This window comes from Gopherus evgoodei, chromosome 4, assembly GCF_007399415.2.
Source record: "Gopherus evgoodei ecotype Sinaloan lineage chromosome 4, rGopEvg1_v1.p, whole genome shotgun sequence".
Classification (NCBI taxonomy): Eukaryota; Metazoa; Chordata; order Testudines; family Testudinidae; genus Gopherus; species Gopherus evgoodei.
In genome coordinates this window covers 151,611,798-151,638,188 of record NC_044325.1, presented here as the reverse complement: position 1 = coordinate 151,638,188, position 26,391 = coordinate 151,611,798, and the positions used below count along the sequence as shown (strand labels likewise).

General features: G+C 63.8%; 1 protein-coding gene across 1 annotated transcript; it reads left to right on the top strand.

The window, feature by feature from the left end:
- The first annotated feature begins 100 nt into the window (after positions 1–100).
- On the top strand, positions 101–25,692 carry PITPNM1 (phosphatidylinositol transfer protein membrane associated 1). The gene is made up of 24 exons (XM_030562307.1): positions 101–174; positions 2,389–2,481; positions 2,635–2,849; positions 3,706–3,827; positions 4,456–4,680; positions 5,475–5,786; positions 7,711–7,806; positions 8,130–8,237; positions 9,446–9,507; positions 9,945–10,189; positions 12,109–12,298; positions 12,613–12,720; positions 13,189–13,349; positions 13,759–13,946; positions 16,530–16,700; positions 17,065–17,214; positions 18,987–19,135; positions 19,331–19,441; positions 19,857–19,973; positions 23,424–23,572; positions 23,855–24,004; positions 24,172–24,355; positions 24,760–24,888; positions 25,207–25,692. The coding sequence occupies exons 2-24, from the start codon at positions 2,404–2,406 to the stop codon at positions 25,459–25,461; spliced, it is 3,675 nt and encodes a 1,224-aa protein (XP_030418167.1). The 5' UTR covers positions 101–174; positions 2,389–2,403; the 3' UTR covers positions 25,462–25,692.
- The last annotated feature ends 699 nt before the right edge of the window (positions 25,693–26,391 follow it).

The following is a 26,391-nucleotide window of genomic DNA, read 5'->3' as shown; positions in this document are numbered from 1 at the left end:
GTGACGCGGGCAGGCAGCGAGCCGAGCCGAGCCGAGCCGAGCGCCGCGGCCGGGCTGCAGCAGCCGAGCCCCGCGAGATGCTCCACTGCGCGGCGCGGAGGGGGCCGCGCTGCAGCAGCCGCGGGACGGGGAGGGCCCGGCTGGGGCAGTGAGAGCAGCCCGCGCCGCCAGCAGGTGGGACCGGGGCGACCCGGGCGGGAACGGAGCGCGGGGCCTTGGCCTCTAGGGGGCGCCGACTGCGACATGGTCGGAGAGGGGTGGCATGGGGGGAGGGGCCTTTCCCCCTCTAGGGGGCACTGGCTGCAACCTGATGGGTGATGGGGTAGGGACCTTTCCCCTGTGGGTGCACTGGGTGCAATCTCACAGGGGGGCGATGGAGTAGGGACCTTTCCCCTCTACGGGGCACTGGGTGCAATGTCACAGGGGGGCGATGAGGCAGGGACCTTTCCCCTGTGGGGCACTGGGTGCAATGTCACAGGGGGGCGATGGGGCAGGGACCTTTCCCCTGTGGGGGCACTGGGTGCAATGTCACAGGGGGGTGATGGGGTAGGGACCTTTCCCCTGTGGGGGCACTGGGTGCAATCTCACAGGGGGGCGATGGGGTAGGGACCTTTCCCCTCTACGGGGCACTGGGTGCAATGTCACAGGGGGGCGATGGGGCAGGGACCTTTCCCCTGTGGGGCACTGGGTGCAATGTCACAGGGGGGCGATGGGGTAGGGACCTTTCCCCTGTGGGGGCACTGGGTGCAATCTCACAGGGGGGCGATGAGGCAGGGACCTTTCCCCTGTGGGGGCACTGGGTGCAATGTCACAGGGGGGTGATGGGGTAGGGACCTTTCCCCTGTGGGGGCACTGGGTGCAATCTCACAGGGGGGCGATGAGGCAGGGACCTTTCCCCTGTGGGGGCACTGGGTGCAATGTCACAGGGGGGTGATGGGGTAGGGACCTTTCCCCTCTACGGGGCACTGGGTGCAATCTCACAGGGGGTAATGAGGCAGGGATCTTTCCCCTCTGGGGGCACTGGCTGCAACCTGACGGGTGATGGAATAGGGGCCTTTCCCCTCTGGGGGCACTGGCTGCAACCTGACGGGTGATGGAATAGGGGCCTTTCCCCTCTAGGGGCACTGGCTGCAACCTGATGGGTGATGGGGTAGGGACCTTTCCCCTCTGGGGGCACTGGCTGCAACCTGACGGGTGATGGGGTAGGGACCTTTCCCCTCTGGGGGCACTGGCTGCAACCTGACAGGTGATGAAATAGGGGCCTTTCCCCTCTAGGGGGCACTGGCTGCAACCTGACCCAGGGTGGGGGGAGGAGGTTGGTGCCCCAGACAGGAGTTGTGGGGGAGGTTTGGGGACCCAGCTGAGGGTTGTGTGTGTGGTGGGAGATGGTTTGGTACCTCAGGCAGGGGTGGGGTTTTTTTGGGGGGTGGGGGTGGGGTTGGTGCCCCAGGCAGGGATTGTACAGGGTTGGTGCCCTGGGCCCAGGCAGGGGCAATGGGGAGGGAGGTTTGGTGCCCCCAGCTCAGGTTGGGGGGGATGTTGAGTGGGGAGGTTTGGTGCCCCAGGCCCCGGTAGGGGGAATATGGGGCTGGAGGTTTGGTGTCCTAGGCCCAGGTGGAGGTGGGCTCTGTGGGGAGGAGGTTTGGTGCCTCAGGCTGTAGCAGGGTCTGCGTGGGAAAGTTTGGTGGCCCAGGCAGGAATTGTGTGGGGCAAGTTTGGTGGCTAAGGCCATGGGGCTGGTTGGGGAGGTTTGGTGCCCCAGGCCCAGGTGGGGGGAATCTGGTGTGGGAGGTTTAGTGCCCTAGGCCCAGGCTGAAGTGAGCTGTGTGGGGAGGAGGTTTGGTGCCCTAGGCTCTAGCAAGGGCTGTGGGGGGAGGTTTGGTGCCCCAGGCCCAGGCAGGAGTTGTGTGGGGCAGGTTTAGTGGCCCAGGCCATGGGGCTGCGGTGCCCACACTGCTATGTTCCCTTGGATCCGGGAGCAGCGCCCCCACCAGCCTTGGGCTGCCAGTAGCATCCAGCTAGTTTTGGGGTTGGAGCTGGACAGCGACCCAGAAGTCCTGTCCCTTGATGATGCAGGGCTGGGCAGGGTGAATGCAAGAGGACCTGACAGGGTGTGTGTGTGGGGGGGAGGCAGTGGGAGGAATGCCCCCCCATCCTCTTGCCCCCCCATTCCCTGAGCATCACCATGGAAACGCATCAGGCAGGATAGAGTTTTAAGCAGGTCACATGAGGATTTGCTTCTTATTCCCCATCCCCCATCCTGTGGGCCAAGCAGCCGGAAGGGAAGGAGGAGGGTTGGGGCAGGAGAGGAGTAGGGATGGCCCCCCGGGGCGGGGGCCTACGGGGGGGAGGGGCAGTGGGGCTCTAACTCCTCGCTCCTGTCCGCAGGCCCCACCAGTCACCATGCTCATCAAGGAATATCACATCCTGCTGCCCATGAGCCTCGAGGAGTACCAGGTGGCCCAGCTCTATATGATCCAGGTGAGGGGAGGGGTCTGTGGGTGCAGGGTGGGCTCTGGGTGCAGAGCAGGGACTGGGTCTGTCTGTCTGGGCAGGTCGGCACCAGGGGGCGGTTGGAGTGGGACTGGCGCCAGGGCCCAGGTTGGAACCAATGGGTCAGCGTCTCCCCTCCAGAAGAAGAGCCGGGAGGAATCCAGCGGGGAGGGCAGCGGGGTCGAGATCTTGGCCAACCGGCCCTACAGCGACGGCCCAGGAGGCAGCGGCCAGTACACCCACAAGATCTACCACGTGGGCTCCCACATCCCCAGCTGGTTCCGTGCCCTGCTGCCCAAGGCTGCTCTGCAAGTGGAGGAGGAGTCGTGGAACGCCTATCCCTACACGCGCACCAGGTGCAGCATGGCGGGGGGAGGGACAGGGCGTGTCAGGCCAGTTGAGGGGCATGCAGGGTGGAGGGCAGGAAGCTGAGGAACATGGGTAGTAGTGTTCAGGGGCAGGGCCGGCTTTAGGCCAATTCCGCCAATTCCCCCGAATCGGGCCCCACACCCAGGGAGAATCCCTTCCCTGGCTAGAGGTGCCTTTTAAATTTTTACTCACCTGGCGGCACTTCGGGTCTCCAGCAGCACTTCGGCAGCGGGTCCTTCACTTGCTCTGGGTCTTCGGCGGCACTTCGGTGGTGAGTCCTTCCGTGCCGCCAAAGACCTGGAGTGAGTGAAGGACCCACTACCGAAGTGTCGCCGAAGACTCAGAGCACCGCCCCGGTGAATACAAGCCCCACGTGTTTTTTTACAGGTGTGTTTTGTTGTTGTTTTGGTTTAGTTTTGTTTTTTTTTAGTCATCCCTGTTGGGGCCCCGTCGAAACTGTTCGAATTGGGCCCCGCACTTCTTAAAGCCGGCCCTGTTCAGGGGCCTACCCCCTTGCCCATGCTGCATGGGTCTGTCGGGAGCACTCGTTCTGGGGCCATCCCAAAGTCCCTTGCAGGGCCAGGGGACTGGCGCAGAGCAGGGGACAGCATGCATCGCTGTGGGACCCCACCTCATGCTGCACTGATGGTCCCAGGCGGTGGGATGTGGGGTGGGGCAAGACCAGGGGAGAAGCTGTGTGGGGTGTGGCTGGTGCAGGCCTGGAGTGGAGTGTGAGGAGAGTGAGGCAGAGGGGGAGATGGGTGCGGGTAGGGCAGGGGCTGGTCAGAGCTGGGGCAGGGCAGAAGCTGCCCATTTTCATCCCCTGTCTCTCCCATCTCCCAGATACACCTGCCCCTTTGTGGAGAAGTTCTCCATCGAGATCGAGACCTATTACCGGCCCGACTCCGGCAAACAGACCAATGTCTTCAACCTCACGGCGGCTGAGAAGAGGCAGCGGATTCTGGGTAAGCACTGCTCGTGGGGACACCGGATACTGAGTGTGCCAGTCTGCGCCTTCGTGCTCGGGACACCTGGCTTCGGCACAGCCCCGGTGCTGCTCCACCAAGACTGTGAGGAGCAGAGCCGACCCCCAGGGGAGGGAGCCCGTGACCTTCCCAGGCTGTGCTCCGTGCTGGGACATGGGGCACAGACCTGCCACATAAGTGCCTTAGTTGTAGGGGAGCTCAGTGCTGAGGCAGGTCTGGTGGGTGGGGCCCAGGGGCTGGAGCCTGGAGAGCTCCCGTTGTCTTGAGCTCTGCTGCTCCCATGTGCTCTGTCCCAGAGTGCCGTGGGGCAGGGAGGGCAGAGTGCTGGGAGGGCGGGAGTTCTTCCCACTCCTCCACCCACTAATCTCCCTCCCTTCTGTGCACCCCCCCCCACACACACACGCTGCTGCAACCCCCCTGTTCTATTGCTCTGCAACAAAAACCTTGGGAAATGGGGCCCCAGAGCATTGTGGGGAAAGGGCCCCCAGAGCATTGTCTGGAATGAGGCAGGTATTTTCCCTGTCCCTGGGGGGCTGTTGCGGGTGAGAACCCTGGCACTGAGGCAGGCAGGTGCCGTGTGTGGGTGCTGACTCCCTGCTGCCCCCAGACACCATTGACATTGTGCGGGACCCCATCTCGCCCAACGAGTACAAGGTGGAGGAGGACCCCAAGCTGTATCGCTCGGCGAAGACAGGCCGGGGGCCGCTGGGCGATGACTGGCTGGAGGGGGCCATGGCTGCCGGGCCCCTCATGTGTGCCTACAAGCTATGCAAGGTGGAGTTCCGCTACTGGGGCATGCAGTCCAAGATCGAGCAGTTCATCCACGACGTAGGTGAGTGCTGGCCTCAGTCCCCCCCATGGCTTCCGTGCCCCTTAGCGCTGCCCTGGTGCAGCCCCTGCCCCCTCCAGACCAATGACACTGCCTCCCATACCCAGCACTGACCCTTAGCATCGTGGCTGCCCCTTCCAGCACTGCCCTTTCCTTGGTGCTGCCCCCCCCAACCCCCTGGCTTTGGCCCTCCTACCACTGCACCTCGGGCACCACTCCTGACCCCTTGGCTTTGCCATCCAGCCCTACCTGGGATGACCCCCTGATGCTGCTCCCAGTGACTCCCCAGCTTCCTTGGGGGCCCAATCAGAGGAAGCGGAGTTGTTCCCACAGCCTGCTGGGTCACACTGATGTAGCAGAGCCCTGGCAGGGGACCCCAATTCCTTGATCCCCCCATGGAGGCTGCACAAGCCCTGGCATGTACATTAGGCCACTCTGGCTCAGGCTGGGGGATGGGTGCTCTGGCTGGGGGAGGTGGTTGCGGAGGGGTGCTCTGGCTTGGACTTGGGGTGTTCATGGGGGAGGGGTGCTCTGGCGTGGGGGCAGCAGGGGAGGGGTGCTCTGGCTCAGGCTGAGGTGGGGGTAGAGGAGCAATGCTCTGGCCGGGGGGGCGATGGGGGAGGTGTGCTCTGGCGGGAGGGTGCTCTGGCTCTGGCTCTGGCTGGGCGTGTTCGTGGGGGAGGGGTGCTCTGGTGGGGGGGCTGGTGGGGGGAGGGGTGCTCTGGCTTCAGCTGGGGGGGGCCACCGGGGGAGGTGTGCTCTGGCTGCACCGCACTCCCCTGCCCCTCACCCCACAGGGCTGCGCAAGGTGATGCTACGGGCACACCGCCAGGCCTGGTGCTGGCAGGATGAGTGGACGGAGCTGACCATGGAGGACATCCGGCAGCTGGAGGAGGAGACGGCCCGCATGCTGGCTCAGAAGATGGCCAAGTGCGCCGAGGCCGAGGAGGCGGCGGCTGCCCCCAGCGCCGAGGGCCAGGCCGAGCTGGGGAGCACCAACGGGCAGGATCGAGCTGAGGGGCAGGGGCCGCCCGACGCCTCCCCTGACGACACCTTCGCCAAGCAGTGGTCCACGTCCTCCCGCTCCTCCTATTCCTCCCAGCATGGAGGTGAGGGGGCCAGGGTGGGGGTGGGTGCTGGGGGCTTGTGGGGAGTGAACTGACTGGGGCAGGAGCAGGACGAGGGGTCTGGCAGGAGGTGGGGGTGGAGGCGTTGGCATGGAGTGGGGTGGGAGCACTGGCTGGAGGGTTGCAAGGCGTGCTGCAGGGAATGGGGGGGGCTGCTGGCAGAGGCACTGGGGGCAGAGGGGTGGGGTCTGCAGAGGTGCTGGGGTGCTCAGGGGGACTGGGTGGTGCTGGCAGAAGTGCTGGAGGACAGGTACTCAGGGGCAAGGGTGGGGGTGCTGGCAGGGGCGCTGGCAGACAGTGGCACTCGGGTGTGGGGGGGTGCTGGCAAGCCCACTGGTGGACAGAGTGCTTAGGGGGGAAGGGTGGGGCGCTGGCAGGAGGGCCGGGGGCTGAGGCATTCAGGAGGAGGGGTGGGGGGGCTGACAGGGGTGCTGGGGGACAGTGGCGCTCCGGCAGAGGGGTGGGGTGCTGGCAGGAGGGCTGGGACATTCAGGGAGAGAGGTGGGGCATTGGCAGCGGGGCTGGGGGCTGGGGCACTCAGGGGAGGGGTGGGGCGCTGGCAGGAGGCTGGGTGATGGGGCATTCAGGGGGAGGGGTGGGGGGCTGACAGGGGTGCTGGGGGACAGTAGCGCTCCGGCAGAGGGGTGGGGTGCTGGCAGGAGGGCTGGGACATTCAGGGGAAGAGGTGCGCTGGCAGCGGGGCTGGGGGCTGGGGCGCTCAGGGGAGGGGTGGGGCGCTGGCAGGAGGCTGGGTGATGAGGCATTCAGGGGGAGGGGTGGGGCACTGGCAGGAGGCTGGGTGATGGGGCATTCAGGGGGAGGGGTGGGGCGCTGGCAGGAGGCTGGGTGATGGGGCATTCAGGGGGAGGGGTGGGGGTGCTGACAGGGGTGCTGGGGGACAATGGCGCTCCAGCAGAGGGGTGGGATGCTGGCAGGAGGGCTGGGACATTCAGGGGGAGGGGTGGGATGCTGGCAGGGGGGCCGGGGGCTGAGGCATTCAGGGAGAGGGGTGGGGGTGCTGACAGGGGTGCTGGGGGACAATGGCGCTCCAGCAGAGGGGTGGGGTGCTGGCAGGAGGGCTGGGACATTCAGAGGGAGGGGTGGGGTGCTGGCAGGAAGGCCAGGGGCTGAGGCATTCAGGGGGAGGGGTGATGGTGCTGACAGGCGTGCTGGGGGACAGTGGCGCTCCGGCAGAGGGGTGGGGTGCTGGCAGGGGGGCTGGGACATTCAGGGGGAGGGGTGGGGTTCTGGCAGCGGGGCTGGGGGCTGAGGCATTCAGGGAGAGGGGTGGGGGTGCTGACAGGGGTGCTGGGTGATGGGGCATTCAGGGGGAGGGGTGGGGCGCTGGCAGGAGGCTGGGTGATGGGGCATTCAGGGGGAGGAGTGCTGGCAGGAGGCTGGGTGATGGGGCATTCAGGGGGAGGGGTGGGGTGCTGGCAGGAGGCTGGGTGATGGGGCATTCAGGAGGAGGGTTGGGTTGCTGACAGGGGAGCCAGGGGCTGGGGCATTCGGGGGAGGGGTGGGGTGCTGACAGGGGAGCCGGGAGCTGGGGCATTCAGGGAGAGAGGTGGGGGTGGGGGTGCTGACAGGAGCACTGGGGGACAGAGGCGCTCGGGGGAAGGGGTGGGGTGCTGGCAAGGGGGCTAGGGCATTCGGGGGAGGGGTGGGGTGCTGACAGGGGAGCCAGGGGCTGGGGCATTCAGGGAAAGAGGTAGGGGTGGGGGTGCTGACAGGGGTGCTGGGGGACAGTGGTGCTCCGGCAGAGGGATGGGGTGCTGGCTGGGGGATCGGGCATTCAGGGGGAGGGGTGGGGTGCTGGCAGGGGAGCAGGGGTGGGATGCTGGTGGGAGAGCTGGGGGGAGGGCTTCCCAGTCTCTGATATCTGACCCTCGTCCCATCCCCACAGGGGGGGTGTCTCCCCAGAGTCTCTCAGAGTGGCGTATGCAGAACATCGCACGGGACTCGGAGAACAGCTCAGAGGAGGAATTCTTCGATGCGCATGGTACGGAGGGTGGAGGGGAGTGGTCCCCATTCCTGGCGGTTGGTGCGCCTAGAGGGGGTCCCCCATTTCTCAGAAAGTATATCTGCTGCGGGCGTCCCCTGTTCCTACTGGCAGGTGTGCAAGTGGAGTCTTGCATTCCTGGGGGATATCTCTGCTGGGAGGTCCCACATTCCCAGGGGTGCATGCAGGGGGGTCCCCCATTCCCAGGGGCAGGTGCAAGCAGAGTCTCCAATTCCCACGCGTGTCTCTCCCGAGGGTCCCTCATTCTTGGGGGGTGTCTCTTTGAGGAGTGTCTCAATCTCATGACACACCCTCCCCTGCAGAGGATCTGTCTGACAGTGACGAGGTCTTTGCCAAGGAGATGACCAAGTGGAACTCCAACGACTTGCTGGACACGCTGGACCGGCCAGGCGAGCTGGACGAGGGGCTGGGTAAGCATGGGGCAGGGGGAGGGTCAGGGCAGGGTAAACACAAGAATGGCCATACTGGGTCATACCAAAGGTCCATCTCGCCCAGTATTCTGTCTGCTGACAGTGGCCAGCGTCAGATGCCCCAGAGGGAATGAACAGGACAGGGAATCATCAAGTGATCCATCTCCTGTCGCTCATTCCCAGCTTCTGGCATCAGAGGCTATGGACACCATCCCTGCCCATCCCGGCTAATAGCCATTGATGGACCTATCTTCCATGAACTTATCTAGTTCTTATTGGAATCCTGTTATAGTCTTGGCCTTCACAACATCCTCTGGCAAGGAGTTCCACAGGTTGACTGTGTGTTGGGTGAAGAAATACTGCCTTAGATTTGTTTTAAACCTGCTGCCTGTTAATTTCATTGGGTGACCCCTAGTTCTTGTGTTAAGGGAAGGAGTAAATAATACTTCCTAAAGGACAGGGAAGTGGGAGGATGCGGGGCAGGATAGGTTTGGGGGACAGGACAGCAGGAGGATAGGGGTGGTGAGGGAAGTAGGGCTTCAGGTGGGCAGGGAGGCAGGAAGGTGGGGGTTGGGATAGTGTAGAGCAGGGGTCGGCAGCCTTTCAGAAGTGGTGTGCCAAGTTTTCATTTATTCACGGTAATTTAAGGTTTTGCATGGCAATAATACATTTTACATTTACAGGGGACCCCAGACTGGCAGCAGGCTGAGCGGACCAGCGGCTGGGACCCCAGACTGGCAGCAGGCTGAGCAGACCGGCGGCTGGGACCCCAGGCCGGTTGCGGGCTGCGTGGCTCAGGCTGCTGGCAGTTTGGGGTTCCGGCCGCTGGCCCTTGGCTGCCAGGGTCTCGGCTGCCATCCCTGCTCAGCCCGCTGCCGTCCCGGGGTTCCGTCCATCCAGGCTAGCAGTGGGCTGAGCAAGGCCAGCGGCGGGGACCCCAGGCTGGCAGCAGTGTGCCACATTAAATCAGCTCACATGCCATAGGTTGCCGACCCCTGGTGTTGAGGAACAGGGTGGCGTGAAGGTGGCAGGTGGCATGGAGAGAGGGTGGGAGGCAGGGGAGTGGGTCAGAGCACAGCAGGGCGAATGCTGGGGTCCCCATGGTCCACCTCAGCACCCCAGGGTAGCAGGGTTGGGATCCAGCAGCTGGGCCTGGCCCCTGGGGCACCTCCCATGCCAGCACGCTCACCTGGGCTTTGTCTGTGCAGGGGACGGGACCGGTGTGGCCAAGCCCAGTGGCAATGGACTGACCGGGGCCAGCTTTGCTGAGGTGTGTGGCCCCCTGCCCTGGCCCCCGCCCTGCCCCCCACCCCACCCCAACTGCGACCCACCTGGCACTGGCTTCAGCTCTGCCACCTGTCTTGTCTCACCTGCCCCAGCCCCTGCCCCACCCCATCTGGTCTGGCCCTCTCCTTGCAACCCAGATGCCACTAGGAATCACCAACCATGGCCACCCCCAACCCCAACAGGCGGCAATGCTGGCTGCTCACAGTCCCGTGTGCCTAGGGCAGCTCCGTGGGGCCAAGTGGGGGCTTTCTGTCCCCAGCCCAGATCTGCATAACTTGGCTAACCTGGCGTTCAGGGAGGTACTTCCCAAGCTCCACCAAGGGGCACCATTATCTCCCCAGCCCACCCCTCCCCCCCCCACTTCCCCCTGCCATGGGCACCTGTCCCTGCCTACCCCACTGACAGCATGTCTCCCCGCAGGGTGGCTCTGCGGAGAGCATGGTGCAGGCCTGCCGAATCCATGCGCTGTTCCTGATCCTGCACAGCGGGAACATCCTGGACCAGAGTGCAGGCGAGCCGAGCTCCAAGCAGGCTGACGTACAGACGTTGGCCGCCACCTTCGACGCCGTCGCCCGTGTGCACTTCCCCGAGGCGCTGGGCCACGTGGCGCTGCGCCTGGTGCCCTGCCCGCCCATCTGCGCCGCCGCCTATGCCCTGGTCTCCAAGTATGTCCTCCCTCCTGCAGGAGGTGCTGACTGCAGTCAGGGCTGGCCCTGTGCCCCAGTGGGGTGCTAGGGGAGCTCTGCTGCAGGGAATAGGGTGGGGACTCCATTGGGGCGCTCTCCCTCTGTGCTGGCTTAGCATGGCGCTAGGGGGTGCTGCACTCCCATATCAGCAGAAGAGGTGCCTGCTGGGTGTGGTGTTGCCCAGTCCTTTGTCAGGGTGAATAATAATTGCATGGATTGCCAGTCGGTTCTAATGTAATCAGCGGGGGGTACTAGGCGTCTCGTCCCAGAACCAGGCTCCACAGAATTAAAACTGACAATTCAGTAGCTCGTAGGGAGCCGCGGGTGAATGGCAAAGCCTCTCCTGCTGAGGGCAAAGCAAAGCCATGGCGATTTCTAGTCACGCAATCCACAGACAGCAAAGCTCCAAACCCCACACAGATAGCAGGACATTTGGTGCCATTCCCTGCGTGTGCTCATCTACTCTCTCCCTTCCTTGGGGAGCTGGTGGGGAGACAGAAAGGAGCAGCCATGTCCCTGGGCTGCCCAGGGAGTCCGATGGTCCAGAGCTCGGATGCCCAAAGGTCAGTGGGAGATAGCAGTGGAGAGCTGAAGGGGGTCACGGATGGAAAGCTAGGCCCCCGCTGTGTGGTGGCGTGGCCTGTTACAGAGCCTGGGCAATATCACAAACATTTGTTCTGATGCCCAGCGTCTCGTGCCCAAATCTATCTTCCTCACCCTTGTAATACTGGGGTGCCCTTATCCTGTCGGTTAACACATCCGTTCCCTTAAGCTCATGTCATATAGGTCACCTATTCCTAGGGCCCTACCAAATTCACGGTCTGTTTTGGTCAATTTTATGGTCGTAGGATTTTAAAAATCATAAATTTCATGATTTCATCTATTTAAATCTGAAATTTCATGGTGCTGTAATTGTAGGGGTCCTGACCCAAAAAGGAGTTGTGGGGGGGTCATAAGGTTATTGTAGGGGGGGTGGGGGTTGCGGTATTGCTTCTCTTAGCTGCTGCACTGCTGCTGGCGGCCACGCTGCCTTCAGAGCTGGGCAGCTGGAGAGTGGCGGCTGCTGGCTGGGAGCCCAGCTCTGAAGGCAGAGCCGCCGTCAGCAGCAGTGCAGAAGTAAGGATGGCCTGGGATGGTATTGTCACCCTTCCTTCTGCACTGCTCCTGGTGGGGTGCCACCTTCAGAGCTGGGCGCCCGGCCAACAGCCGCCACTCTCTGGCCACCCAGCTCTGAGGGCAGCGCAGAAATGAGGCTGGCAATACTGTGACTCCCTCTAAAATAACCTTGTGACACCCCCCCCCAAATCCCTTTTGGGTCAGGAACCCCATTTTGAGAAATGCTGGTCTCCCCCATGAAACCTGTATAGGACAGGGTAAAAGCACACAAAATCCAGATTTCACGGGGGAAGACCAGATTTCAAGGTCTATGACACATTTTTCATGGCTGTGAATTTGGTAGGGCCCTACCTGTTGCTCAGGCAAGCTGGTGTTTAGACATCTGCCAGGGATTCTGTCCCAAAATACCCCAGCTCCTGCGGTCACCTGGTACCGTTGTGTCCCAACTCTCTTTCGAGCAAGCTATTCCCAGCTCCCCAAACCTCGGGTAACGGTCGGGCCATTTCCTCTATGCTGAGGGCCATAAGCCTACTTTACTCATGCTAACTTGCTTAGGCCATTGTCTTACAGGACACAGGCCTGTGGGTTCCTTGTGTTACTGCTGAGCTAAATCAAAGACTCCATGGGCTACCGTGGGTGGTGGTGCAAGGTGCAGGGCCCTGCCCAGCTGCCTGCGACATCCCTCATATGGCATGGGACGGACTGCCTTCCGGCAATGGCACAGGGCTGTGGGGGTCTCCGGGCAGCAGCCGCCTCTCTCACCACTAACCCCTCATCCTCAGCCTCAGCCCCTACAGCCATGATAGGGACAGCCTGTCCAGCAGCCAGGACCACATCCCACTGGCCGCCTTGCCCCTGCTGGCCACGTCCTCTGGGAGCTACCAGCACGCCGTGGCCACCACCATCGCCCGTGCCAACCAGGCCCACAGCACCTTCCTGCACTCCCCTGAGGGCTCCGGCTTCTGCGGCCAGGTCGGGGGGGTGGCGCTGGGGGAGGCGAGAGGGGGCACAGTTGGGAGGAGAGTGGGGATCAGGGTGGGGGTTGGCTATGGGGAGTGGGATGGGGGAGTTGTGAGGATGGGGGTCTCTGGCTGTGGGGCTGGAGAAGGGAGCACTGGCTGTGGGGGGGCACTGTAAGGAGTGGGGGTTGGTGGCTCTGGGGCACATTGTGGGATGGGGGGCTGTTGGGAAGGAGGCATCGGCTGTGAGGGTGGAGCAGGGCCGGGTGGGCTATGGCTATGGGGTGTGGGGTCCCTCCCGGACCTGACGGTCCCTCCCTCCAGTAGGTGGTGCTGATCGGTGACTGCGTGGGGGGCATCCTGGGTTTCGATGCCCTGTGCCAGAGCCGGGCAGGCACTGCGGGGAGCCGGAGCAGCAGCCGCCGGGGCAGCCTGGTGAGTGCCTGGGCCCCTCTTTGCCAAGGGAGCTCGGGGGGCTCTGGCAGCCCCTCTGTAGGATCCCCCATTTTCACATCACTCTACACTGCCCCATACCCACCCCTCAGAGCGCTGGAGCCTGCTGGGCTGTCCGTGACCCCGACCCTTTACATGGGGGGGAGGGTCCAGCAGCTCAGGGAGCCCTGGTCTGGGATGGGGACGGGCCTCTGAGGGGTGATGGGTCCAGGGCATGGAGGGCCCCCTGAGGTGGGGATGGTGCCCACAATGGGTATGGGGTGGCGCTGCTCCTGTGATGGGTGGGTTGGGATTCCTGCAATGGGGTGGGTAGCACTGGCCCAGCGAGGGGTGCGGTGGCTGCGATGGGGTGGGTGGCACTGGCCCAGTGAGGGGTGGGGTGGCTGTGATGGGGTGGGTGGCACTGGCCCCATGAGGGTGCTGCTGTCTCACTGCTCACTCACTTTCCAGACCATGGAGCCGATCTCCCCGGAGCTGGGCAGCAGGAAGGACCCGCTGGCCGAGGGGGCAGGGGGGACGGGACAGACCAGCCCTGAGCCCAGGTTGCTCCCGCCCCCCCAGGAGCAGAGCGACGTGGACTCTGTGCACCAGCAGCACAATTTCCTGTGCAGGTGAGAGCACCCGGGGTGGGGGAGGGCTGCCCTCAGTGGGTACAGGGGGAAGTCATGGGGGGGGAGGGGGAGGGGTGACCCCCTCCACAGGATGCCACTGGCAGGATTGGAGCAATGACTCTGGGCCCCATGGCACGGCTCACCCCAGTTGGGGGCAGGAGACTGACAGCTGCACCCCAACCCCATGGGAGCAGCACCATGTGGACATGCACAGAACCAGGCCCCTGCCCTGGGGCCGGATAGGAGCTGGTGCCCCATGGAGGGCAAAGACCCTGTGTCCCATTCCCCACTCCCCGAGCCTGCTAGTCCCCCTGCCCTGGGGCTGGATCAGAGCCAGTGCCTCGTGGAGGGGAAAGGCTCCATGTCCCATCCCGGTGGCCACTGGAGCCTGCTCTTCTGTCCTCTCCAGCCTGCAGGCCAGCGTACCCCAGGGGGAGGTGGAGCTGCGGCGCAGCAGCTACTCCTCGGGCTCAGCGCTGGACGGGGGCGAGGGCACGGCCGCCCGCCTCGACTTCAAGGTGTCCGGCTTCTTCCTGTTCGGCTCACCGCTGGGGCTGGTGCTAGCGCTGCGCAAGACGGTCATGCCAGCCTTGGATGGTGAGGGCCCCTCCTGCGCCAGCCTGCCCTGGCCCCTGTACCCCTACAGAGCTCCCCCAGGGCCGACACCGGGCCTCCTCTCTTCCTCCAGCACTGACCCCCCCCCGCTGCCCCGGCACAGGCACTGCCCCCAGCACAGATTTCCAGGGGGTTCAATGCCCCAGCTGTTACCCAGCGTGAGGGTAACTAAGCCCACGGCCATGCCTGTGTCGACGTACCCTTAGTGCGCCAGGCCCTCGGCTCAGCCTTTTCCAAGGGTGAGGCTTGTGGCTTCAGCCCCTGAGACTGGGCCCTGCTTCTCCCCGGGGCTCCCCAGCGGGTCCCAGTGAGCTCAGGCCCCTGGCAGAGCAATGGGCCCCACATGGATCTGCAGGGAGAGCGCGTGCCCTCTCCCACAGTCAGCATTTGGCAGGCCCCTGGAGGCCACTTGGGGCCGCAGGAGGAAGCCAGACTTAGTCACAGTCCCATTCCCTGCCGGTGCCCTGGGTGGCCCTGCTCTGATCATTACAGTGTCGGGCTGGAAGGGGCCTCGAGAGGTCAAGTCTATCCCCTCACACTGAAACAGGACCAAGTGAACCTATACCATCCCTGACAGCCGGGGCTTGTCCCACCTGCGGGGACGGGGCTTCCGCACCCTCTCTTGGAAGCTGTCACGGCTTCCCAGGGTCTGTGCTGCCCCCCAGCTTGTCAGCCGTCCCTCAGAGGAACCCTTGAGTGCACCAGCCCCCCAGGGATCCCACCCTTCCTCCAGGGCCAGCCATGCAGCCTCACCGCCCTTAGGGCCAGAGATAGAAAGACAGGTGAAGACACTGTCCAGCAGGCCCAGCCATCGCCCCTCCACCCCAGCCGAGCTGCCCTGAGATAAGATCATGGAGAGTAGGTCCATCCCTGGCTATTAGCCAAGGTAGTCACAGACGCAACTAAACTGACCACCAGAATCTGGAACTGGATGACGGGGGATGGATCACTTGAGAATTGCCCAGTTCTGTTCATTCCCTCTGAAGCATCTGGCACCAGTCACTGTTGGAAGATGGGATACTGGGCTAGATGGATGATTGGTCTTACCCAATGTGGTCGTTCTCATGACCCACAAACACCAGAGAAAGATTGACATGCAGTTAGCCCCTTGACTGATAACTGCCTTGCTGGGTTAACCCACTGCCCAGGGTAGTGAGTGGTGACATACGCCACCACCAGAATGTATTTCTTCCCTGGGCCGGGGGGCTGTGCTGTGGGCCCCATGCCGGCAGCCATCTTCCGAAAAGGTTCGTTTTGGGACTGTTCATAGTCCCCCCCATCAGCCTCTCCCAGTTGGCCATGTGGCCCAGGAAGAGAGTGAGGCTACGCAGCCTGCCTGCAGGGGGATCCAGTTCATAGGCTGCCTCGGAGGGAAAGGATGCACCTTGAACAGGGTCACCGATCCAGCATCTCTGTCCCAGTGGATTTCTGCCACACAGCCTCGTGCTCCTCAGGCCTCCATTGCCAGGGCCTGCTTCCCCTCCTGCTCTTTGGCTGCTTGCCCCGCTAAGCCTGGGTCACCAGATGTCCCGATTTTGTAGAGACAGTCTCGATTTTTGGGTCTTTTTCTTATATAGGCTCCTATTACCCCCCACCCCCTGTCCCGATTTTTGTCACTTGCTGTCTGGTCACCCTAGCTCAGCCAGCTCCTGCCACTGCAGCCCCAGACGCCGGTCCTGCTCTAGTTCCTGGGCTGGGGCCACTGCGGCTGTCACCCTTGGGTTCTCGCCTCCTCTTGGGCGTCTGGGTCTCCATTCCCGGCGTCTGGTGGATTGGACCACTCAGAACCTCGCTTGGAATGGAACCAGGGTTCTTTGCTAGATGGTCCTGAAGCAGGCCCCCCAGCATCTGCACTGCTTTGCCATCTACCTCGTGGGGAGTCATTGAGATGTCACTTCTGCCGTTTCTTTTTTCAAAGACTCCTAGATTCCCAGGCCAGAAAAGCCCATTGTGATCAGCTAGTCTGACCTGTCTAGTACAGGCTGGAGACTGGCCCCAAAATAGCTCCGAGAGCAGATCTTTAACAAAAAACGTCCCATCTTGATTTAAACAGTGGAGAACTCACCGCAGCCCTCAGCAAATTATTCTAAGCTGGTTTCTGTTGCCAGGGCCACTTGTTGTGGGAAATGACTGCTGCGTACAACACCCACTTCTGCCACCAAGCTGGCACAGATATCCAGGGTCTCTGGTACCCCAGCTTCTCCCCGTGGTGAGAGGGGGCCCCCTCATTCCCCTAGGTGCTGATCCCACCCCCTGAAACATTTGTTCCCCCACTGCGCCCCCCCATCCGGTGCAGGGGCCTCTCTCTCCTATTTTGCTCACTCCCCCTGGATTGCTCACATCCCCCCTAGGCACCGGGGCTGCGGCCCCCCATTGCTTGCCCCCCTGAATCACTGCTCCCGTCCCCAGCACTGCTCACTCAGTGGGTAACCCTTCCCGCATTGCTTGCTCATCCCCCACTTTCCCCCCAGCTGAGGTGCAGGGGCTGAGCCCTCCCCTGCATAGCTCACTAACCACATCCCCCGCCTCCCCCGGTGCAGGCATTTAACCCTCCTGTCCCTGCAGTGGCCCAGATGCACCCAGCCTGCGAGCAGATCTACAACCTGTTCCACGCAGCCGACCCCTGCGCCTCACGCCTGGAGCCCCTGCTGGCCAAAGCCTTCCATGCCGTGCCCCCCCTGGGCGTGCCTCGCTACCAGAAATACCCACTGGGCGATGGCACCTCTGCACTGCTGGGTGAGGGCTGGGAGTGGGAGGGGAGGGCATGATCCCTTTGGGGCAGTCTCATTGGGAGCATGGGGTCCCCAGGGGCTGGGGGTAATATTTTGGGGTAAGGGGGGACAGTAGGGGTTTGGGTGTTCCCTCTGGGATGTCCCCTTGAGGTGGGCAAGTGGGGGATGTGACAATGGAGGTTAGGGAGTCCCTTGGGGTCAGTGAGGGTTAAGGAGGCCCCTCTGGGATGTCCCTCTAGGGGGCAATAGGGGACAATGGGCTGGACCAGTGGGGTTTGGGGATCCCATCTGGGTTGCCCCTCAGGGGTCTGTGGGGGACAGGGTCCCTGGGGTTGCTGTGCTCACCCTGCTCTCTCTCCCTGGCTCAGCTGAGGCCCTGCAGACTCATTCCACCCTCTTCCTGGGCGACTTGGAGCTGACGGCGCCCACCACCCCTACCAGCTGCTTTGGGGGCTTCTGGAGAGGCAACGAGACAGGAGAGCCCCCTGCTCCCTCCAGCACCAGCGAGGTCGTCAAGAGTGAGTGTGACCCCTCCCCCATCCACCTACCGCCCCCCCCCAGCACCAGCAAGAGTGATGTGGGGAAGTCGGGGGGATGGAGCATTGAAGGGGGTACAAGACAGGAGGCTGTGGGATATGGGGTAGGTCTGGGGTGCTGGTGTGAGGGGTATGGGCAAGTCTGTGGTGAGAAGTTTATTAGGGCAGGGGGTGAGGGGTAGGGACAGGTTGGGTGAGGGATGCAGGGTGGAAGGGGCAGAGTACAGGGCAGGTCTGGGGTGGGGGGCTGCAGGGCAGAGATGGGAATGTAGGGGGGCTGCAGAGCAGGAGGCATTTCAAAGGTGGGTGGTGTAGGCCAGGGGATGAGGGGTAGGGGCAGGTCTGAGGTGAGGGGCACAGGGTGGAAGGGGCAGAGTATGGGGCAGGCCTTGGGTAGGGGGGAGCGGTGTAGAAGGTGAGGGGGTAGAGGGCAGGCCTGGGGTGGGAGTACCGGGTGGAGGGAGTGGGGTACAGGCCGGTCTGGGGTGGGGGTACCAGGTGGAGGAAGTGAGGTACAAGGCCGCTCTGGGGTGGCGGTACTGGATGGAAGAAGTGAGGTACAGGGCTGGTCTGGGGAGTGGGTACCCAACAGAAGGAGCGGGGTACAGGGCCGATCTGGGGAGGAGGTACTGGGCAGAGGAAGTGGGGTACAGGCCGGTCTGGGGTGGGGGTACTGGGCAGAGGAAGTGGGGTACAGGCCGGTCTGGGGAGGAGGTACTGGGCAGAGGAAGTGGGGTACAGGCCGGTCTGGGGTGGGGGTACCAGGTGGAAGGAGTGGGGTACAGGCTGGTCTGCGGTGTGGGTACGGAGCGGAGGAAGCAGGATGCAGGGCTGGTCTGGGGAGGGGGTACCAGGCAGAAGGAGCGGGGTACCGGTCCAGTCTGGGGAGGGGGTACCGGGCAGAGGAAGCGGGGTGCCGGTCCAGTCTGGGGAGGGGGTACCGGGCAGAGGAAGCTGGGTGCCGGTCCAGTCTGGGGAGGGGGTACCGGGCAGAGGAAGCGGGGTGCCGGTCCAGTCTGGGGAGGGGGTACCGGACGGAGGAAGCGGGGTGCCGGTCCAGTCTGGGGAGGGGGTACCGGACGGAGGAAGCGGGGTGCCGGTCCAGTCTGGGGAGGGGGTACCGGGCGGAGGAAGTGGGGTGCCGGTCCAGTCTGGGGAGGGGGTACCGGGCAGAGGAAGCTGGGGAGGGAGTACCAGGTGGAAGAAGTAGGGTACATGTCAGTCTGGGGAGGGTGTACTGGGTGGAGGAAGTGGGGTACCGGTCCAGTCTGGGGAGGGGGTACCGGGCAGAGGAAGCGGGGTACCGGTCCACTCTGGGGAGGGGGTACCGGGCAGAGGAAGTGGGGTACCGGTCCAGTCTGGGGAGGGGTACCGGTCCAGTCTGGGGAGGGGGTACCGGGCGGAAGAAGCTGGGGAGGGGGTACCAGGTGGAAGAAGTAGGGTACATGTCAGTCTGGGGAGGGGGTACTGGGTGGAGGAAGTGGGGTACCGGTCCAGTCTGGGGAGGGGGTACCGGACAGAGGAAGCGGGGTACCGGTCCAGTCTAGGGAGGGAGTACTGGGCAGAGGAAGCTGGGGAGGGAGTACCAGGTGGAAGAAGTAGGGTACATGTCAGTCTGGGGAGGGGGTACTGGGTGGAGGAAGTGGGGTACCGGTCCAGTCTCTGGAGAGGGTACTGGTCTAGTCTGGAGTGTGGGGACCGGCTGGAAGGACCGGGCCGGGGTACGAGTTCTCCTGACACCGCTGTCCCCGCAGTCCTGGAGCGGTGGTGGGGCCCGAAGCGCATTGACTACTCCCTGTACTGCCCCGACGCCCTGACCGCCTTCCCCACCATCACCCTGCCGCACCTCTTCCACGCCAGCTACTGGGAGTCCTCCGACGTGGTAGCCTTCATCCTGCGCCAGGTGTGCTGGGGGGGTGTCTGGGAAGGGAGGGGCCAGAAGGCCTGGGGGCAGGGTCTGTGGCACAAGGGGGTCATGAGCATGGTGGGGAGCGAGCAGTGGCTGGTGCCCTGTGGCCGGGAGGCTGGTGCCTAGCGACGGGCAGGGGCGTGGGCAGTGGCCGTGGCTGGGGGCGCTGAGGCCGTGCTGCTATTGCAGGTGATCGAGAAGGAGCGCCCCCAGCTGGCGGAGTGCGAGGAGAGCTCCGTCTACAGCCCTGCCATCCCCCGCGAGAAGTGGCAGCGCAAGCGCACACAAGTGAAAATCCGGGTACGCAGCCTCCACCCGCCTGAGGCCGGGGCGCCTGAGGCCGGGGCGGCTGGCCTGTGCCCGAGCAGGGGGCTGGCCGGGGGGTGACGGGGGCCTGGGCAGGAGATGGTGCTGCTGGGGTGGGTGGGCAGAGGAGAGTGGGGCCCAGGCAGAATGGAGGGGGCAGGGGTCTGGGGGGAGTGAGCAGGGAGGTGGGTTATGTCATTGGGGTGATGCAGAGTCAGCAGTACACCACTGGCCCCCCAGCTGGGCCAGGCTCCTGTGGCTCGGGGCTCTGGACGGGAGGCTGGACTCAGCCCCAGCTGCGCTGCCTAAGCTCAGGCAGGCCCCCCGGGATGGGGGGCAGAGACCCCAGCAGCCCTTTGGGGGTGGGGAGAGGAGCCACCGCCACTGACCCCCCTGCCCTGCCCCGCAGAACGTGACATCCAACCACCGAGCCAGCGACGTCATCGTGTGCGAGGGGCGGCCCCAGGTGCTGAGCGGGCGCTTCATGTACGGCCCCCTGGATGTGGTGACACTGACCGGGGAGAAGGTACCGGCGCTGTGGGGGAGAGGCGGGGTCTCCCGGGGGGGCTGGGAGGGTGAACCTGGCACTAGTGCCCTGAGGTGCCATGCAGCTGTGGACTCCGTTCCTGGCTTCCTCTCTCTGTCTGCCAGTCCAAGGCCAGAGCCCCGGGTCTCGCCAGCTGGCATTCCCTGCTGTTCGCTCTCCATTGGGGTTCACTATTTGCATTCTCCGCTGGTCTGGGTCAGTTTCGCCCAGGCCTCCAATGACCCATTCCTCCCTCCCCCATCCACAGGCAGCATGTGACACAAACAGTCTCCTGCTCTGGCCCCCCAGCAGATTTAACCCTTTTGCTCCCATTGGCCAGCAATGCAAAGTACAGGAGGAAACACTTCGGACTCATAAAAACATTAGAAAACTCTCACTTTGTCCTGGGGGAGGAGGAGGATCAGGTGTCCATCTGGGAGCCCCAGCCCGTGCAGGGTGTGTGTGTGGGGGTCTGTCTGGGTGCCCCATCAGGTGCGAGGTGTCGGGCGGGGGGGTCTGGGAGCCCCAGCAGGTGCAGGGTGTGTGTGTGGGGGTCTGTCTGGGTGCCCCAGCAGGTGCGGTGTGTGTGGGGGAGGGGTCTGTTTGGGAGCCCCAGCAGGTGCAGGGTGTGTGGGGGAGTCTGTCTGGGTGCCCCAGCAGGTGCGGGGTGTGTGTGTGGGGGTCTGTCTGGGAGCCCCAGCAGGTGCAGGGTGTGTGTGGGGGGGTCTGTCTGGGAGTCCCAGCAGGTATGGGGTGTGGGGGGGGGGTCTGTCTGGGTGCCCCAGCAGGTGCAGGTGTGTGTGTGGGGGGGTCTGTCTGGGAGCCCCAGCAGGTGCAGGGTGGGAGGGGGTCTGTCTGGGTGCCCCAGCAGGTGCAGGGGTGTGTGGGGGTCTGTCTGGGAGCCCCAGTAGGTGCGAGGTGTGCGGGGGGGTCTGTCTGGATGCCCCAGCCGGTGTAGGGGGGGTCTGTCTGGGAGCCCCAGTAGGTGCAGTGTGTGTGGGGGGGTGTCTGTCTGGGTCCCCCAGCAGGTGCAGGGGTGTGTAGGGGGGTCTGTCTGGGAGCCCCAGCAGGTGCGGGGTGTGGGGGGGTCTGTCTGGGTGCCCCAGCAGGTGCGGGGTGTGTGTGGGGGGTTCTGTCTGGGAGCCCCAGCAGGTGCAGGGTGTGGGGGGGGGTCTGTCTGGGAGCCCCAGCAGGTGCGGGGTGTGTGGGGGGGGGTCTGTCTGGGAGCCCCAGCTGGTGCAGGGTGTGTGTGGGGGGTCTGTCTGGGAGCCCCAGCAGGTGCAGGGTGTGTGTGGGGGGTCTGTCTGGGAGCCCCAGCAGGAGCAGGGGGTGTGGGGGGGTCTGTCTGGGAGCCCCAGCAGGAGCAGGGTGTGTGTGGGGGGTCTGTCTGGGAGCCCCAGCTGGTGCAGGGTGCGTGTGGGGGTCTGTCTGGGGGCCCCAGCAGGAGCAGGGTGTGTGGGGGGGTCTGTCTGGGAGCCCCAGCTGGTGCAGGGTGTGTGTGGGCGTCTGTCTGGGTGCCCCAGCAGGTGCAGGGTTGTGGGGGGGGGGTTTGTCTGGGTGCCCCAGCAGATGCAGGGTGTGGGGGCAGTCTGGGTGCCCCAGCAGGAGCTGCCCCCATGTAAGCATGAATGGAGCAGTGAATGTTGTGAATTTGCCACGGTGCTGGTCTGATTTTAAAACTGACATCTAACGAACTGGGTTTGCCTCTTTGGTGGGTGCTGTAGCCAATATTCCAGTGGAAGCTGAAAGGAGAACCCCTTTTACTGAGCCCAGGGAGCCTTAGCTACTGATGAACACTGGCCTCTACTCAGGTCAGCGCTCAGCTCGGACAGCAGTTCTCACAGCAGGACACTCGCTTGTTCCCAACCAACTCGTTTAGTAACTGCCCAGAGCCACCTTAGCATACAAGCAGCAGTGCACCGCCTGTGCGTAGCTACAACCAGCGTTTCAGGTCTAGCCCGCACAGCCGTGCGAGCGGTACCATAGGGTTGAGGACGAGCGCTGAGACCCAGGAGCAATGCAGAGCACCCAGGTTTCCTTATAATCATCACTCAGCAGTTCTGCCGCCTCGAACGCGTGGACACCCCTGCCCAGTATTTCGCCCAGGAGGAAGGAAGCACTTGGCTTTAGAGCCCGTTATGCTGTGCTCCCTGCTATGGGAATGGATTGGTCCCAGAGCAAGCAGCTTAGACAGCAACAGACCTGCTTCACGTCAGAGTTCGATCCTCGGGCCTACAAAAAAGAGCAGAACAGAGGGGAAATGAAATCTCACCACTTCTCCTTCTCCTGCGAACCCTGGGCTGGGGGCGAGTCATTCATCTCTTGGTGCTAGGACCGTGGCCGAGGGGAGGGGCTGCCCATGAGGGTTCAGCTAGCTCTGGGGTCCCCCAGGGTGACTTTGGTTTTATATGCCACCTTCCAAATTTCTCTGAGCTTTCCAGTTCTCAGTTCCTCTGCTGTCCAGGAGATGGTGGTGGTGTCTGACACATTGCAGAGAGAGAGGTGTGTTGCTTTGATTCGTGGCCAGGCCTGGTTCATAATTAGCCCAGCCTGGGATCCCCACTCTTGAGCAATTTCTCTTAATGTTCTGGAGTCCGGCCCTGGTGAGGGGGCCTCTCAGCCACCCTCCATGTGCTATGCCGTGCTGTGCTGGAGGGATAGCTCTGGTTTGAGCATTGGCCTGCTAAACCCAGGATTGTGAGCTCAATCCTCTAGGGGGTGATTTGGGGATTTAGTTGGTGTTGGTCCTGCTTTGAGCGGGGGTTTGGACTAGATGACCTCCTGAGGTCCCTGATTCTATGAATTCCTGTCACTTCTAGAGAGCTCCCGTCACTTCCAAAGTGCACACACCAAACCCGGGCAGATCCTTGCAGTCTGGTGACCCCAATCCCCCTGCCCCAGATGATCCCTGATACCTTTGCTGCCGCACCCTTCAGGCTTCTCCCAGGGTCTGAGACATCCCAGGGAGGAACCCGAGGGAGGGTTGGTGAGGAGAGGGGTGGCTCTGTCTCCCAAGGCAGACGGCTGCGCACCAGCCTCAGGAAGGGCTGGCCAGTTGAGACTTCTTGGGCTCTCAGGAACTTTGTTGGGTCACCCAGCAAGCCATTCCCAGCTGCTTTAAACTTACCTCTTCTCCCCTGGCCCTTGGCTCACACCTGGGAGTGAGTGAAGTAGGGCAGTCTTTGGGGTGAGGGTCTGACAGCAGCGGAGCAATCCCTACGCAGGTATCACTCGCCTTGTCAGGGAATGGTGTCATTTAGCTTTAGCTTAATTCTACACTCCGAGATGCAGCCGGGCTCTCCAGACGAGAGGTCTCGGCCACTCCAAGGGGAAGCTGGACGTTCGGGGGCTGCGCCTGCACAGGGTGATCTCGGCTCCTGGCCAGACTGAGGATCCGCGAGAGTGGTGGCTGTTAAGAGCCAACGTTACCGTCTGTGCGGCTCCCTGCAGGTGGACGTCTACATCATGACGCAGCCACTGTCAGGGAAGTGGCTGCACTACGGCACCGAGGTGACCAGCAGCAGCGGGCGCCTGGCCTTCCTCATCCCACCCGACAAGGCGCTGGGCATCGGAATGTACCCCGTGCGCATGGTGGTCAGGTGAGACCCCCGCCCTGCCCTGCCCTGCCCTGCCCAGGTGCATGTGATCCTGGGAAGGGGATGTACTGGGAGTGGGGCTGTGCCAGGAGCCTGGCAGGGAGGGCCCTTGGGAAAGGGTGAGGGGAGGCTGTTGGAGCCAGGGCCCCCTCTGGGCAAGGCTTGCGGGACACCCTCCTCTCCCGCAATGTGTGTGAGGAGGAGGGGGAGATCTGTGTGCGGTGGGGGGGTGTCTTTGGGCTCCCCTGTTCCGCTCAGTCCCTGATGCCTCCTGCTCCCGTGCAGAGGGGATCACAGCTACGCCGAGGCCTTCCTGACGGTGGTGGCACGCAGCACCGAGGCGGTTGTCTTCAGCATCGACGGCTCCTTCACGGCCAGCGTCTCCATCATGGGCAGCGACCCCAAGGTGCGGGCAGGTGCCGTCGACGTTGTGCGGTAGGTGGCCCCCAGTGACCCCCCCTCGGGTATTCCTGCCACTCCTGTGCCTACGCCCAGCCACCCTCTACCACCCTGCTAACCCCCTTCCCGCTGCTGTCCTCTCAGCTCCTGCCCCACCCCAGCTCCCCACAGCCCCCTGTGATGCCCGTGTCATGTCACCCCAGGCACTGGCAGGACTCAGGGTACATGATCATCTACGTGACGGGGCGGCCTGACATGCAGAAGCACCGTGTGGTGGCCTGGCTGTCACAACACAACTTCCCGCACGGCGTCGTCTCCTTCTGCGACGGCCTCACCCACGACCCCCTGCGCCAGAAAGCTGCCTTCCTGCAAAACCTGCGCACTGAGGTGGGGCCTGCGCCCAGCGCCGCATGGGACAGGGCATAACCAGGGTTTGGGAGTGGCAGGGAGCAGGCCAGGCTGGGGCTCAGTCAGTGTCAGGAGCAGGGTGGTGCAAGGGGGCAGGGTTTGGGTGGTGTGAGGGGTGGAATTTGGGAGGTGCGAGGGGGTGGGGCTCAGGTGGTGCGAGGGGACAGGACTTGGGATGGCACAGGGAGGTGGGGCTTGGAGTATGGGGTGGGGCTCAGGTGGTGTGAGGGGGCGGGACCTGGGATGGCACAAGGAGGTGGGGCTCAGGTGGTAGGGGGCATGGTTCAGGTGGTGCTAGGGGGCGGGGCTCGGGCAGCAGGAGCGGGAGGGGCTCGGGTGGTATGAGGAGGCAGGGTGCCAGGCTGAGTACCCATATGCTGCAGGCAGAGGTCACCATTGTGGCTGGCTATGGCTCCACGAAGGACATCTCGGTCTACAGCTCCCTGGGGCTCTCGCCCACCCAGATCTACATTGTCGGGCGCACGGTCAAGAAGTTCCAGAACCAGTGCCAGGTACGCGGGCACCAGGGGGTATGAGCTGCAATCCCCGGAGAAGGGACTGGCTGGCTCAGGGACTGGGACATGGGGCCTTTCCCCTCTAGCGGACCCTGGCTCTGGTCTGGCCCCAGGGCAGGAGCCTGGCTGGCCCGGGGGGTGGGGAACTGGACACGGGAGCCTTCCCTTCCAGAGGGCACAGAGCCCTTGGGCCAGAAGGGTGGGAAGCAGTGGTGCCCATGGCCATGGGGGGTCTGGCATGGGGACAGTGGGGGCTGGGCCCCAGCGCTCCCCCGTTCATCTGTCCCCACGCTCGGTCCGTGCGTCTGTCTGCAGTTCTTGTCCGAGGGCTACGTGGCGCACCTGGCCCAGCTGGAGACGGCATCGCTGGCACATTCGCCCAAGGGGGCACCGCGGCCCACGCTGGGCAAAGGCACCTACGGCTGCCCCGCCCCCGTCGACTTCCTGCGCAAGCAGAGCCAGCTGCTGCGCTCGCGGGGGCAGAGCCAGGCGGAGCGCGAGGGGGGGCCCCCGGCAGCGCCCCGTGCCAAGGCCCGCAGCATCAGCCTCAAGCTGGAGAGCGAGGAGTGAGCCCCCCGCGGCTTCCCGGCCTGGAGCGAGCGCCGAGCCCGCATGAGGAGACGAGGGCACCCGGCACGGAGAGGGAGCTCCCGACGGGACCACACGCTGCACTGCAGCCCCGGCGCGGGGTGAGAACTGTGCATGGGGGCCCGAGGAGCCCCCAGCACTAGGCATGGCCTGCCCCGCACCCCCCTGGGCTCCCCTCCCCCACCCACAGCCCACTACTCTCTTGGCAATGGCCTGCCTGCCACCCACAGCTCCCTGCTCCCCCAGCCCTGGGGTCCCCTCCCCCACCCAGAGCCCCCCCCGCTCCCTCAGCCCTGGGCCCAACCCCTGCCCCCACCAGCTCTGCAGGTGCCCCTCAATCCTGACCCACACACCTCTGCCAGCCCAGCCCTGAGACCCCCTTTTGCCCATCCGGCTCTGTCTGGGAGTCTGTGGCTGGGTTTCCCAGGGGAAGGGTGAATCACTGCTGAGAATTAGGGGGTTGGGCCTCTCCACCCTGCCCCCCCATGCAAGGCCTAGATCTGGCACATTTGCCCCTGGGCCCTACTGTCCGCATCACAGTGACTGGGAGGAGGTGCCAGCTGCCCCTGTCTCTGGGCAGCCCCTGTACCCTGTGGCCTGCATGACCCAGTCCCCCTGCCCAGAGACCCCACCGAAGCACCCAGCCCCGGCTGTGTCCTGTGTGATGCTGGATCCCAGAAGCAGGACCAGACGGCCTGGGCACGAGTTTAGCCCACGCCCACCCTGCTGGGCATGTTACACCCCCACCTAGCGGCAGGAGGGGGCTCGTTATTTATTTTTGTTGGTGTCAGAGTTAATGAGTGAGGCAGGGAGGGGCCAGGCCCAGGGGAGGTGGGGCCTGGTGGGGGAGGGGCTGGAAGGATTCATGACTTTGGTGTTTTTTTTTTAATTGTGTAAATGTGAAATAAAAAT